Below are 15,218 nucleotides of genomic sequence, written 5' to 3' on the forward strand. Positions count from 1 at the left end.
CCCCTCCACGGGGAGAGTGCTTATAGGAAGGGACCGGGGGCCTGGACAGGGCACGTGCCAGAGAGCGGCGCAAAAGCCAGCCTCATCCGTGGCTGGCGCACGTCTGCAGCGAAGGCCATCTGTGCTCAACTTTGAGCATAAACGTCTCCGAGGAATAGGCTTTGATGTTGGACAAGGGAAAAGCAAATATACTTCCAGAATACTGTAGAAAGCCGGGTTCTATCAAAGACAGTGGCTACCGCACTGGTGTTTCGTATCAGGAAAATAATTATGAAAGAAGATAGGGCCCCCGCAGGCCTGAGAGAGGGAGGGGGCCCAGTGGGAGCCCCGAGGCCTGTCCATGTTTGGCAGGAGGAACCAGCCGGGAGAACAAGGAAGGAGCCCGGACATTTGGGTGAAGAACCAGGAAAAGCTTGGAGAAAACAGAAACAGCAGGAAGGAGGAAGCTCAGAGTGAGCGGGTGGGAGAGGTACCTGGGGACGGCCTGAGACAGAGCTTGGTCATCTGAAGAGGGTGGGCCCACTGAAACGCAGGGTAAGGAAGAAGTGGGCAGAGGCGAATGCCCAGGCGCCCAGGCTCAGGGAGGGGTGGCCACGGAGGAAGGGGTAGAGGCTGACAGATTCTGGAACGGCAGGTGAAGGGGTCAAAGACTTTTCTCAGCCCCCATGGTGGGAAATCAAAAGAAGCTCACAAGAGAAAGAAAGAGAGGAATCAAATGCTAAAGAAAGAGAGGGATAAAAAGAGTGGGCCCTGCAGTGTGCCACCAGCCCAGGAGGGGGTAAGGTGTCAGATTGTGCAACTCCGGATTGAGACTGAGGGACTGGCCCCACCAGAGAGAGCCCAGATCAGGGGAGCACATCGGTGGTGGCTCAGAGTTTGGGGTCTGAGGGAGCAAGATAATGGAGGACCCGAGCCGGTTCCCGGCTCCAGTGTGCCATCCGGGTCAGCGCAGGTGACCCAGTTGGGCTGGACACAGTAAAGGAAAGGAAGCAGTGTCCAGTGTCCCTGTGGGCACCCATGGGAGGGTTCTAAGTGTTGATCCAACAGGGTGGTGTGGACACTGCCTTGATGTGAAGCCCACTTATGGAACGGTCAGCCACAGGAGGAGCAGGCTGAGGAGGTGTAGCTTGCGCATTTCTGAGGGTCTTAGTAGTGCTATGGCTTGGACATGGTTTGTCCCCCAAAAGTCACATGCTGGAAGCTGAGTCCCAGTGTGGGGTAGTGAGGTCGGGAACTCCGAAGAGGGGGACCCAGTGGAAGGCTTTTAAGTCATGGGACTCCTCTTCTTGAGTGGAGTCATGCTATCTCAAGGGATTGGGTCAGGAAGGAGTAGATTCGTTCCCTGGAGAGTCACAGAGTGAGCTGACCCCTCCCCAGTCCCTGGCTTCCTGTCTTGCCATGTGATATCTTCCACATGCACTCCTGCCGTTATGATGCCGTCACCATGAGGCCTTCACGAGAGCTGAGCAGATTGCAGACACCATGCTCCTGAACTAGAGAACTGTGAGCTAAATCAATGTCTTTTTTTTTTTTTAATGTATCCAGGCCCAGATATTTTGTTATAGCAACACAAAAGAGAACTAAGACAGAAGAGACATGGGTCAGAGTCCCAATCTGGCAGACCCTAAGTATCACTGAACCTCTCTGAGCCTTCTTACTCTCATCTGTCAAATGAAAGGATGAACACAGAATTCCTTGTGGAAGGAAATCCATTCATGCCCACGCCTGACATGTGGCAGACAGTGGATAAATTTGAGCTTTAGGACGATGGCTGTCTAGGTAGCCCCATTACATCTATCCTGGCACCCACTTATAGCTGGGGTCCTCATGGTGTTCTAGGCACAGGAAATGGTTGGAGGTTTCACCTTAAAGTATCTACAGATTCCCTAAGGGCTGTCCCCAAAGCCTGGGGTCCCAGGGTAGGGTTAGAGCTGGGAGGAACCCTGGAGAGTTCTGTATCCCACCCTAGCCAAGGCTGTCCCTGGGGGTCTTTCCCTCCTTACCCAGCCACTCCCTTAGCCCCATTATATCCTTTACCCCCACCCAGGCTCCCAGCAGGATCATTTACCCTCCAGAGACATCATCATATTCCCTAATATGATTGGAATCTGAATATATATTTAAAATGACAAGATTGAAATTAAAATTTAAATAAAGAATTACTTTCCTATAAGTTGCTCTGAAAGCAGTAATTTAGCAGCAAATTGATAGAGAAAGGTAAGCACTGGTCCTTTAAACCATCATGCCGTTTCCGGCGTACGAGCCAGAAGTGTCTCAATTTAACACATCATTGGTCAGTATTATTAGAAATTTCACCAGGCTCCGGAGCACATTATGGAGGGGCTCCAAAGGGGAGGCCAAGGGTGCCAGCCTGGGGCCAGGGTCCCGAGAGGGCAGCCTGGTTAATGAGGACAAGAGGGGCTCCTGAAACTCTCCCTCTGCACCTAGTGGGGTTTAACTGCAATTCTCCTCTTGATTGCAGTTCAGTTTCCACAGTGAAATAGGAATGGCGAGACCCTAAGAGGTCATTTGCTCTTACCGGAGACCATAGATTTGGAACATTGTTGTCTGTCAATACATCCTTCTGACCCCTCCAAACCTAGGTGCAGAATAAGAATCTTTTTCTCCCCAAGGCGCTGGCTCCCATGAGCCACTAAGCAAGACTCCAAAATCTGCCCCAGTCAGAACCTGTTGAGCAGCTACAACCTCTAGGGACCCCAGACTTGAACTTGGCTTAAAGACTGTCATTGCTCTACAGATTAAGGCCATGGGCTCCCTGCATCAGCATCACTATAGGCTTGTCAAAGAAGCACATTTGAGGTCCCCCTGTCCTGGACCAGCTGAATCGGAGCCTCTAGGAGTAGGGTCCAGACACCTGCATTCCTGACACGTCCCCCAGATGCACTTTTGTGCACTCGCATTGGAAGTGCCTGCGGTGGTGGTGGTGGTGGTCGGATGCTGTACCTGCACTCAGCGACCAGCTGCCACCTCCAAAAAGTCCAGCAGTCCAGGTATAAACCCATGGCCTATCAAAATGTCCTAGACGCCAAAAGATCTCCCAGGCCAGAGCTCCACCAGGGGAATGCCATTCCTTTACAATAAGAATTGCCTTGGGCTGGGGTTGTGGCTCAGCAGTAGAGCGCTCGCCTGGCACATGTGAGGCCCTGGGTTCAATCCTCAGCACCACATAAAAATAAATAAATTAAATAAAGGTATTGTGTCCAACTACAACTAAAAATAAAATATTAAAAAAAAATTAATAACATAAGAATTGCCTTTCCAGGCTTCACCTTTGTGAAGAGGCCCCACACTCCACCTGAATATGACTGCATTTACCAAAATCTGGCCTCCACCATCCCCCACAGGTGGACCTGGGTACCAGGAGGACCCTAAGTTCCTTGCAGGGGAAGAGACGCTAAAATAAAGGGAAAGGTCCACCCTCTGCAGGGGAAGGCCTGCCCGCTATGCAGGGCTGGCACTGGCAACCGCTGTGATGTGATTCCCCGGGGCAGCCCAAGGCCTGGTGGGTAGAGGGGCCTGAGCCCTATTCCCTTCTGCCAGGTACAAGCACCTGTTCTGGGATTCTCAGAAGAGCTGTGGGAATGGTCACCCTCCAGAGAAAGAAGAAAAAGTAAATGACAGCACTCGCCTTTCATGCTGGGCTGAGGACAGCAGAGCCCCCCATCCACGTGCTCCTGACTCCGTGGGCCTCTGCCACCAACCTCTGCAGGGCATAGGTTCAGAGATTGCTTGACCTCCAGGCTGCTATCTCACCCAAGTGTGTTTGAGTGGCAGGTCACATGCCTGTGCCTCGGCTGCAAGGAAAGCTGCAGAGCGAGTTTTCTGACGGAGTGTTTAAAATGTGCCGGGCAATCAGAAAACGAGGCAAAGATTCGCAGCAGGGCCCAGGCCAGATCAGCGTCCCTTATCCCTAGGAGGCTGCTGAATCCAGAGATCCAGAGCAGGGGTGTCGGGGTGGGCGGGGCAAAGCTAGGATTGCCCAAGCTGAGCGGATATTGCAGGGAGTCTTGAGACCAAAATGAGGCTGTGGAGCGAGGTCAGGGTGCAGTGAGCTCCGGTTCCCCGCTGGTGCTGTCTCTGCCGCAGCCTGAGCTTCCCGGCCTTTCCTCCAAGGCCACTCCACTCCCACCACCCCCTCTGGAGGATGTGCTTACTCTCAGCATTTACGCAATTACAGTCCCTCCAGTACCTATGCTACTCTCGCAGAACACAGAGGGACGCAGACAGAACGGCAGAGCGTCTGCCAAGAGCCACACACCAATGACTTCTTGATCTTTTGCTATTTTACAATATACACAATAGACTGCATATCCTACTGCCCCCTCCCCCCCCCGATTTTTTTCTTTTTTTTTTTCTCCTTCTCTAGTGACTTTAAACAACAACATTTTCAAATATCTCACAAATTTGTGCATGGAAGCTCAGAGAACTTGTGGTGCTGGTGGTGTTGATGACAGTCACTTGGTAGCGATCACTAATAATTAGTCTGGTCTCCAGGGTCCAAGAGACCAATGCAAAAGCTCTGAAAAGGATAGGCCAGAGATGGGGATGTGGCTCAGGGGTAGAGCACTTGCCTTGCAAGTACAAATCCCCCAGGTTCAATTCCCAGCATTCACCAAAAATGTGTGTGTGTGTGTGTGTGTGTGTGTGTGTGTGTGTGACATAGAGGCACATCTGCCTGTCAAGATAGTCACAGGCCTGAATACCCACATTTTTATTTGATTGCTCGGAAGCTCAGTACTATGCTAACGGCTAAGAGCCCCTTGGCCTGCATGTCTGCAATTTTCTTCTGCGCAGCAGTAACTCTTCGCTTTCCCTGGTCTCGTCTTCCTTTGCATTTCATCATGATTTTATTGTACCTATTCTTGTCTGTGGCCCCAGTCCCTCTATTATCCAGGTGGGAGTGAGACAGCACTGTGGGTCTGTTCCCTGCCATCTCTTTCAGTGTGGTCCTCGTGCGTCCCTGGTGTCGGAGTCTGATTGTGCTTGCTGTGAATCCCTCCAGGGCAGGACTTTATGACTATCACTGATCCCAAGTGTCTGACAGCGCTTCTGGCCCAGAATAAGAATGGAAATAAACTGAGGCAAGGGCAGAGAGGACTCTGGGAGCCCTGATGGGGAGGGGTCTCACAGCTGTGAGGGATGAAGCTAGCAGGGTGACTGTCATGCTCAGTGGCACTCAGCAGGGGCAGCCTCTGCCTACTCTGACACTCACACAGTGTCAGGGCCTCAAAGCCGACAGATCCAGTCTGGAAGGCAGGCTGATGGCTGGTAGAGGATCATGAGCACAGGCACCATTGTCCACCCATGTGACCCCAGAAGTGGAGCCCGGAGCTGGACCCTGTCAGATGTATGTAGGCTGGAAATGTACAAGTGGCTTCAGGACCCTTTGGTGCTGACCTCAGCCCCAGGCTGTCTGCCTTTCTGAATCTTGCTTAGCTTTCATGGCCCAACACCAGCCCATCTCTTCTGGAGGCTTCTCTCTGACCTCCAGGCTCTGTTAATTCACACTTCTCTGATTTCTTGGGAAAACAGTGGAAGACGCTGTGCTTTGTCCCCTCCCCCCTCCTCTGCCTTTCAGCATCTCACACCTTTACCATACCAGGCGCACAGGAGGGGGCCATAGGTTCTGGGCATCAGTCAGTGGATTGGGTCAGCTAGGCCTCCAAGCAGCTTCCAGAAACATCCAGGGAAGTAGTGTTAGGGGTCCCAGCACAGTCTGGAAACTTCACATCCCTAAGGAAGGGAGTCATACTATGTTATGTCTCTGCTCCGTGACCTGCGCACTTCCCTCCTCCCAAAGTGAGGAGCATTCACCAAGCAGCAGTGCTGAGCACTGAGATGATCATGGGCACATGGAGTGGAGGGTGAATCAGCAAGGCCTGGAGGGCCCCAGGAGTCTATATCCCTGTCATCTTTCCAACCTCCCTGATCACCTCGATGCCACTAGCCTATATAGCACTGTGTGCAAACTAGGGAAAAGTGCTCCCTCTGGGTCGACAAATTAGCAAGAGCCTTCCCCTGTGGGGTATTGCACACTTGTGGGTGCAGGGTGGAGCACGTGCCTCCCTGGCCAGGGGTCAGCCCTCACAACCCCCTCTGCCAGCATCTTTGCATGTGGTCCATGTGTAACTGGTTCCCCCAAACTGGTAAAATGCCACCCGTATGTCCTGTGAGACTGCTGCAGGTGGGTGGTCCCCTGCCCCCAAGACCAGCAGACACCTTCAGCCTGTGCCACCGCCTCACAGGGAGCTTCAGCCGTAAAGGACCTGGGTCTTTAGTGTTCATCAGTCGCTGAAAGAAGCAGGATGCTGTCAGCCACCGTAAAAATGTGACCTTTGAAAATTTACAAGAGCTTGGGTTTAAAAAGCTGCTGCGTTAATGATGCATCCCATTAGCATCTCATTAAAGAGAAGCCGAGAGAACTGTTCAGGCCTGATGATGGGCAGATAGGGCCACTCTGTGGGACTGGGCAGGGGGAGGGTCTGCCTCTGCTCTGCCAAGCACCACCAAGTCACAGGAGCAGAAGCCATGCCAGGGATGCTAGGGAAAGGTACAGTCTGAGTGGCTTCCCAGGAAGCAAGGTGAGGCCTGCTCAGCCCCACCTTCTTCCCCCTGCCCAGGGCTACCTTGTCCTGGTTGGGTTTTGTGGCTTTTGTGTAGGGGAGCCCTCCTCTCGGGAGATCTGGCACTCAGGCTGGGGTGGAGTCTGGATCCACTTGTGGGGATTCTGAACCATTGGAGAGAACAGGTAGCAGGACTTGAGTTCAGAGCTGGAGCCACGGACCCATTCTTCATCCCAGAAACCTCCAGAATCTGAGGTCTGGTTTGTTTTACTTTGGGCCTGGAGCCCTTGGCAGGAAGAGGGGCCTGCCTTGGACAACATGCACCAGTCGGTGTATTGCCCACCGGGAAGCCAGGCTCCTCATAGGACATACCCCTGTGCCCAGGCCTTTTCTGGAAGAAGTGGAAGGAATGTCCATTTCATTATTTTAATAAAATTAAATCCCCGAACTGCAAGTTGCTTGCAGTTTCAGATGTTGCTAGCGCAGTGTGGAATGTGAGTAGTCTTATTTATCTTTCCTAAAAAAAAAAAAAAAAAAAAGACTGTTTTTCTTCTCACTGCAGAACTGCTTTCTTGTACATAAGAAATCGCTTGTAGAGTGAAGGAACTCTGGATTGTTCAGAGGGGAGCCAGGGGAGGAGAGGGGCTGTGGGGATGGGAAGGATGGCAGAATGAGACAGACATTATTACCCTATATACATGTATGATACACTACGGGTGTGACTCTGCACCATGCACAGCCAGAGGAATGAGAAGTTGTGCTCCATTTGTGTATAATGTGCCAAAATTCATTCTATCGTCACCTATAACTAATTAGAACAAATTATATATATATATATATATATATATATATATATATATAAATAGAAAGGGATCAGGGGAAGGGAGGGGAGGAATAGGGGAGGTACTGGGGAATTAAATTGATCAAATTATACTGTTTTATTGTATGCAGGTATGGACAGATTATAACAAATTTTAAAAAGAGAGAAAAAATATATACATATATACACACATATACATTTAAAGAAAGAAACCGCTCACAGTATTCATGAAAGACACGGCCATGCAGGCCCCTCGAAGCCCCTGCGATCTCCTCCCAGCCACTCTAGGCCCACCTCTGCCCCCAAGAGCTCCTGGCCTCTGTCCAAGCTGTCACACGTTCCTACCATTTGTGCACCGGAGTTCTCTGCTCCACTGGTGCAGCCGCTTGAGGGCAGAGCTGAGTCTCAGTCACCTAGGTCCCCACTGCCCTGGCCAGTGCGTGACACAGAACCAGAGTCCAGTGCCGAAGGAACAGACCAAGACACAAAATGAGCAAGTGAGCAAACTGGCAGGAGTGTTTTGGAACCACAGGCTTGAGTGATGTGTGCCGACGGAAAAGTGCTCAATTTTTCCAGTTCAGAAACTCCCCTGATTTTAAGGCAAACATGGGAGCGAGAAATTTAAGAGGGCAAAACCTGGTGACCCAAACTCGAGAAGACCCCAGCCTCCTCTCCTGGTAGCAATGGCCATTCCTGGGTGAGTTTCTGGCACCCCCACCCCCACCCCAAGTTGCCATGCGAACCTGCAGGGCAGAAATGGTGGCCGAGGGAGGATTCTAAAAACCTGAGCTGCCTCTTGCCTGGGAGGCCTAAGGGATCCCGACAGCAAAGACAGGCTGCAGCACCCCCTTCTGGTAGGCGGGGGTTCTGAATTGTCAGCGAAGCGGAAAGGAGGCTGGGGTCTCAGCATTCAAACTGGACCCAAAATCGGGCCCCAGGGTAGGGGGTGCTTCTTCCCCTTCCTATGCCTCTGGTTGCAGGAGAAGCAATCTTTGTGCTTCTGAATCCCCAGGACCTCGGAGCCTGGAAATACAGGCTGCAGAGGGAGTAAGCTGGCTTCCCTTGTCAGGGAACACATTGGAAGCTGTCTGGGAATGCTGGGAGAGCCACACTGTGTTCCCTAACGCTGCTGGCGAGCATGGCTAAATCCCCAGTCCCATCTCACACCCCGGCCCCCAGCTCCCACAGACAGAACCGGGGCAGAGGCCCCTGGTGAGGACGCTTGTCCAAGGAATTGTTCTTTCCTCAGAAGAATCTCTCCTCCTTTGTTTCTTGCTCTGTTCACAGAAGCGGAGAATCTGAAATGCAGGCCAGAGATAAAGTGCAGCTTAATGCAATCAGCTCGGCACAGCCTCAGGTCCTACCGGGATGTGGCTCCTGCTCCTCCCAGCAGGCCCTAATGCAGTCACTGTGTGCCATCTGCATTATTCAGCAAAGCCCTAAGAAGTGTGGCCGCGGCCTCCTGGCTCATAGCCCCTGACCTGGGACACAGGAGTCACTCAGTCAGGGGCCCAGCAGGGAGCTGAACCTCCTACCATACATCACTGGGCCTAGTGCCATCAGAAGCCACCACAAGAACTGTAGCCCTCACCTACAGATGTCCCTCGGGGCTTCTTTGCTGTCTGGGACTGTCTCTGGTTGGCAGCCACCTCTGCCCATCACCCCCCCTCATGCTCCACCCCATGCCTGGGTGGGCTCTGGTTACCCTCCTGGGAGCCACAGTTGTTCTTCCCAAAGCCACCTCCACAGAGACCCACGGCTCCTCACATTCAGGTACACCATCCTGGCCGCTCCAGCATGTTTTTAGTATTTTTTTTTTTTTGGCTAATAAATAATGGCCATAGTAGAAAACTTGGTAAATACAGCACAGTCCAGAGACAGAACAGAAGTTACCCATTATCCCTACTCAAGGACAACAGCCCTGCTGACATTTTGGCCATTCCCCTCCTGCACATGTTGTTTGACGCGGAGACATTCACGTAGGGAGGTCATGTGTGTGTCATTTTGTGGCCTGTTTTTCTCATTGAACATTGCAGTATGAACATTTTGTCACCTCATTAAGAATGATTCTTAGTGACTACGAGATTCTTGGTGACTCAGTCATCTCCCATTGTGAGGCTCTCACTCAGGGAGGCCAGTGCTACCCTAATTTTGGAATCCACTCCAAGGCTCATTTTCACTTTAAACTATGGCTTTCCATTATGCAGGAGCCAGGGGTCCCACTGCCTGGGGAGGGTCTGAACTGTGTCCCAACAGGCCTCAGCTCCCACCCTCCCCACCCTCCTGGGTGGGATTTGCACCTCAGTGGCTGGTGTCGGGGCAGGAAGGGAATGTACAGTGACCCTCACTTTCCACCTGATGGTGGCACTTTGCAGAGAGAGCAGTTGGCCATCGCATTATGAATTCTGAGGAAGTGGACACCTGTCAAAAGGTGGGCACTTGGTGGCTCTGGGGCTGGGCTGGGTACACAGTAGGTGCTCAGCACAGGCCCTGGTAAGTCAATAACAGTTGTGTTGTGATGGTTTCTCGATGACAGAGCCTGGGGTTTCATGGCCCAGAACACACTCAGCTATGGTAGCGCAGGTGGAGCAGGTGGCTGCTGCGGGGCCGCGGGGGCCCTGGCCTGGGGCTTCTGGAGCAGTGGCCTCAGCTGCTGCGATTCTACCAAGATAACCTGCAATTCCCTGTGGGGCTGGAAAGCTGGACCAGGGCTCTGCCTCTGGCCCCAAGTTCAGTCGACAGCCGGGGTATGTTCAGGAGAACAGGTCCCAGGCCAGCAACCCAAGCCAGACTGCGCTCACCCTCCTCATCTGTTTCCGCAGGCTCCTGGCATCTCCAAAGCGGACAATCAGTCCCAGGGACTCGCGACCAGCATCCGGTGGGGGCAGACGCCCATCAATCAGTCCACACCCTGGGACACTGACGAGCCGCCCTCCAAACAGATGAGGGAGAGCGACAATCCAGGTGTGTACTTTGTCAGCAAGCAGGGACACCTGCCTGCTGGGTGCCCGCCTCTCCCAATGGGTCCTGCGAGCTCAGGGGGTGGGGTCCCTGGAGGTGTTCTCTCTGCTCTTGCTGTTCTTCTGCTCCTTTCTCTGCTACTCAAGAAAGCAGGTGGGAGAGCAAGGGTGTGCGAGAAACACCACAGAGGTGACTTGGATCAGCTCCAGTTATTTTGATTAGTCATTCCCAAACCTTAGTACTGTGATTCCTCACGCGGCACCTTCCAGGGAGGTCTTGGCATGTCCATGGTAAGTGGAACTGGGATGGCACAGCCCCAGGGACTGGGAGCTCCCCACGTCCTACTGCATCCCAGTCCTCCTTTGGACAGCTGTGACCAGAACAGATGCCCTCCATTTCACCTCCCACTCGCCCCAGAGCTCCCCGTCAGGAGTCACAGAACATCATCCCTCTGTGCAACAGCCCACAGATCTCTGAAGACCCCTTTCCTCCCCCCTCCAAGTCTTCCGCAGGGTAAACACACCAAACCCTCCAGCCATGCCCCAGAACCCATGGATTCCAGTCCCTTTACCTCTGGGCAATTGCTCCTCGCTGCATCCTCCTTGAGCACAGAGAACACAATGAGGACCGCCCACAGGGGCACCTCCTTCCTTCCGTGTCCCCTCCACTCTAGTCATTGCAGCCTTGGATTGCATCTGCTCAACCCACAGCCACATCACAGGCCGCCTCAGCAACAAAACCCCAAGACTGTCCTGAGGCCACTGCTGTTCACCTCCTCACAATCAGCTGAGGCAGCTGGGTTTGGAGACCCAAGGGCAGGCCCTGTCAATCTCTCCCCAAGCAGCTCCTTGGGTCTGTAGGACCCCTGCTTTCCTGGCTGCCCTGTTCCCAGTCCTCATGATATTGTATCCTCTGTAGACCCAGTCATGGTGGATTTCAAGCCGCCATTTAAGTCATAAAAAGTGGTGATCAGGACCTGCTGCATGGGACCAGAGACCTAAAGGGAAGAGCATTCACCCTTCATCAATGAATCCTGCAGGGACTCCCCCTCTGTCTTCACCACAGAGCTGCCTGGGCCTCACCAGCTGGGCTCTGAAGGTCTAAGGCACTTTTCCAGGCAGAAGTGAGCTTCGGCTGACATGCCTGGGCCTTGAGACACCTAGGCTGACTCACTGTGATGCCACCTCCTCTGCTTCAGCTTGGGGACAGTCCCCCTTAGCGATCCATTCTTTAGAATCTTGCCAGCACGACTTCGCCAATGTTTTTTGGCTTCCAGTTTTCCCCAACCTCTCTCATTATCAAAATCATAAATATTTCCTGCATATTTATGATGTGCCTGGCTCTGTGTGCCGTCTCAATGCTTGCAGCAGTCCTAGGATGTTGTGTTATCGTGCCTGCTGCCGATGAGCAGAGTGACTCAGGAATGGCTTGTCCCCAGGTCACCTAGCTAGGAAAGGGTGGAGCCAGGGCTAGGCCCTGCTCTGAGTCCCCCAGCCTCACCATGCACCATCACACTGACAGCACCCTCTGGTGTTTGGGAGTCACCCCACCATCTGGGCACCTGCCCGGCCTCACCATCCTGTTTCTGGGATGGAATTTCCCAGTCCTGCTTTCAACCCTCCAGGACCCCTCCTCTCCAGCCTCAGTCTGCACTGCCATGCCAGAGGAACCAGGGAAACCAAGAGAGCGACTGGGCGACCGAGACCCAGACCTGCTCTCCTTCCGTCAGAGGCAACCAGACTGGCCTTCCCTGTCCCTGTGCCCAACAGCTTCACTTGCAAGCCCCAGGGTCACCTCATATCAGCCCTGCTCTGCCTGAGCTGGGCACAGCTGACCTTCCTTTTGTATCACATCTCAAAAGGTGTGTCTGGACCCTTGTGTTCAGCCAGAATTTCCCGAAGAGACAGAGTGGGCTCCTCTTGTTTCCCCAGGGGCCGGCTGTGCCTAGCAGCCTTTCCACGTGCCCCACCCCGAGACCCTCCTGGGAGCACCTGGCCCTGCTCAAAGCTCTGGTGTCCTCCCTCAAGGCCCAGCACACACTGTCCCCACCATGTAGCTTTCTCCCCACCTCCCTCCCCCGGGGGTTCTCCAGAAAGGGGGAAGAAGCACCAACATTTATAGAGCATTTACCACGTGCCAGACACTCAGCTGGTTTTATTTTTTTTATACATTTTCCTCCTTCAGTCCTTCCCGTAGCCCTAGAAGGTAGGCGTTGCCAGTTTGACTTAACCGAGAAGGACGAAGCTCAGAGAACAAAGGCAACTGCTGGGTGGTTGGCCGGTCAGTGGTAGAGCCGAGATTGGAACTCGGGTCTCTTGGAAGGCCTCTGCTTTCTTCCTCTCTGCTCGGTCGCTTGCTGCTCACCTCTCCCAAGCAGCTCTTCTTCCTTCTCTGAGCCCCACAGCCATCAGTGCATATCCCCGTTTTAGTTAGCGCTTTTGTTGCTGTGACCAAAAGACTTGACCAGAACAACACAGAGGAAGAAAAATTTACTTTGGCTCACAGTTTCCAAGGGTCAGTCCATGGTCAGTTGAGTCCATGGCTCTGGGCCCAAGATGAGGCAGAACATCACAGAGGAAGGATGTGGCCAAGGCAAGCAGCTCAGGACATGAACCAGGAAGCAGAGAGATCTCTTCACCAGGGGCAAAATATAAATCCCAAAAGCACATGCCCAGTGACCCGCCTCCTCCAGCCACACCCTACCACCCAGTTAATCCCTATCAGTGGATTCATCCACTGATGATGTTAAAGCTGTCTAATCATCTCACCTCTGAACCTTCTTGCACTGTCTCACACTTGAGCTTTGGGGGAGCACCTCCTATCCAAACCATAACCCCCCTGAAAGCCCAGGGCCTGGATCCGTAATCACAGATTCTTAGCTTGTGAGTCTCTGGACCCAGGTATCTCATCCACTGCTGTGGCCCCAGCCCCCAGCTCAGGGCCTGAGGCAGTCGGTGTTTGTTGAGTGAATGTGTCACCAGCAGATAACGTTTCTTTTATCTCCCTTGCAGGCACGGGGCCATGGGTGACCACGGTGGCCGCCGGGAGCCAGCCTGCCCTGATCGCACACTCCTATGGAGTGGCCCAGCCTCCCACCTTCAGCCCAGCTGTGAACGTCCAGGCCCCCGTCATCGGGGTGACCCCCTCACTGCCTCCCCATGTGGGGCCCCAGCTCCCGCTGATGGCGGGCCACTACTCGCTCCCACAGCCACCCTCCCAGCCGCTGAGCAGCGTGGTGGTGAACATGCCTGCCCAGGCCCTCTATGCCAGCCCTCAGCCCCTGGCAGTGCCCACGCTGCCTGGTGTGGGGCAGGTGGCCCGTCCAGGACCCTCCGCTGTGGGCAACGGCCATATGGCAGGGCCGCTGCTGCCTCCGCCGCCGGCCCAGCCGTCCGCTACTCTCCCCAACAGTGCCCCCGCCACCAACGGGCCCCCCACAACCGACTCGGCCCACGGGCTGCAGATGCTGCGGACCATTGGCGTGGGGAAATATGAGTTCACCGACCCGGGGCACCCCAAAGGTAAGTCCTGCTGCCCACACACCTCTCTGTGTGCCTGTGTCTGTAGCTCCCTGCCTGGTCACCCCAACCTAGCCAGGACAGGAGCGTTTGTGGCAGCTTCTTCACTGGCCTCCCCAAGCTGGAGGCTGCAGTGGGGCCTCCCCCTGCCCAGGAGGGCCAAGCCTCAGACAGAGGCCAGGCGAAGGGCAAGTGTGGAGGGCAGGAAGGAAGGGGGGCATCGCATGGGCAAATGAGGAAAACAGGAGGAGGAAGGAAGGGAGAGCCTGCAGAGTCCAGAGCCCTGGGCCTCTCTCCCCTCTGACCCCAGGGCCAGGCCAAGATGCAGACTGAGCAGGAATCACGGCTCCTCTGGGGGCCCATGGAACAGACATTCAGAACACGGACTCTCTGAGACCCTCCAGGGCGCGCTCCCTCCACACAGCCCCCGGATGACAGCAGCACCCAAGACTTTTAGACAGGCCAGGCGCCACCCCAGACCACCCAAGCCACTTGAACTTGGGGGTTCAAGGACCTGTGGGTGGCTCTGTGAGACCCTGGGAAAGAGCAGCTCCTGTTGGCCTTCAGTGAACCCTCTTCCCACAAGCCCAGGGGGGGTCCTCCTAGGGAGCTCAGAGGTAGATAGATCCTTGGGAAGGGAGCACAATGGCATCATGGTCCTCAGTGCAAGCCCCAGCCGCAGGGTCAGAGCACCCGGCCTCAGAAGCAGGCCTCGCTCTTGCTGCCTGTGGAGGGTTCCATCCAGGCTGAGTGTGTGGGAGGACAGAGGACCGGGCACCAGAGGGATGCCTTCAGGGTTCATCGGCCCTGGATTTGTACCCCAGAGAGGCCAGGTCCTTGTTCTTGCTCCAGGCAGAGGGGAAGCTGTCAGCCCTCAGCCAGGTACACACCCTCTGGGGGCAGGAGGAGGCAGAAGAGTGCACAGTGGCCGCCTGCCCAACTGGGGCCACCAAGCTGCCTGAGAAAAGGCCCCTGGGGGTCCTGGACGTGGTCCTGTCCCTGTCTGGACACAGCATCTCTGCCTCCTGTTAGAGAGCACATCTCGGGGGCCCTGCTTCTCAGCAGAACCACCAATCCAGTTAGCCACTCTCCTTCGCCCGCTCTCCCAGGTCTTGTCAGGTGTCCCCACCACAAAGCCACGTCTAGATCTCTGTTGGGTTTCACTCCCAAGCTGATTGAACCTTGACTGCCTTTGTTTTGGAAATCAGCGCTAGTTTTAAATGACAAAATTATGGAAAATTACATCTAAATTCTGGTAAACTTGCTTTGTTTAAGATCTTAAAAAAAAAAAAAAACAACAGTAAATCAATTTTTTGTTTGAATTGTTTTGGTTAA

General features: G+C 54.0%; 1 protein-coding gene across 9 annotated transcripts in view; it reads left to right on the top strand.

Moving 5' to 3' along the window:
• The window catches only part of Klhl29 (kelch like family member 29), a 282,109-nt gene that overhangs the window by 210,666 nt on the left and 56,225 nt on the right, over positions 1–15,218 (top strand). For all 9 annotated transcript variants that reach the window (XM_026391300.2, XM_026391504.2, XM_026391581.2 and 6 more), the window contains 2 exons: positions 10,227–10,368; positions 13,377–13,886. In XM_026391300.2, the coding sequence (XP_026247085.2) occupies positions 10,227–10,368; positions 13,377–13,886 (652 nt within the window). The remainder of the gene's footprint in view (positions 1–10,226; positions 10,369–13,376; positions 13,887–15,218) is intronic.

The sequence above is a fragment of the Urocitellus parryii genome, chromosome 12 (assembly GCF_045843805.1).
Source record: "Urocitellus parryii isolate mUroPar1 chromosome 12, mUroPar1.hap1, whole genome shotgun sequence".
In the NCBI taxonomy this organism is placed as follows: domain Eukaryota; kingdom Metazoa; phylum Chordata; class Mammalia; order Rodentia; family Sciuridae; genus Urocitellus; species Urocitellus parryii.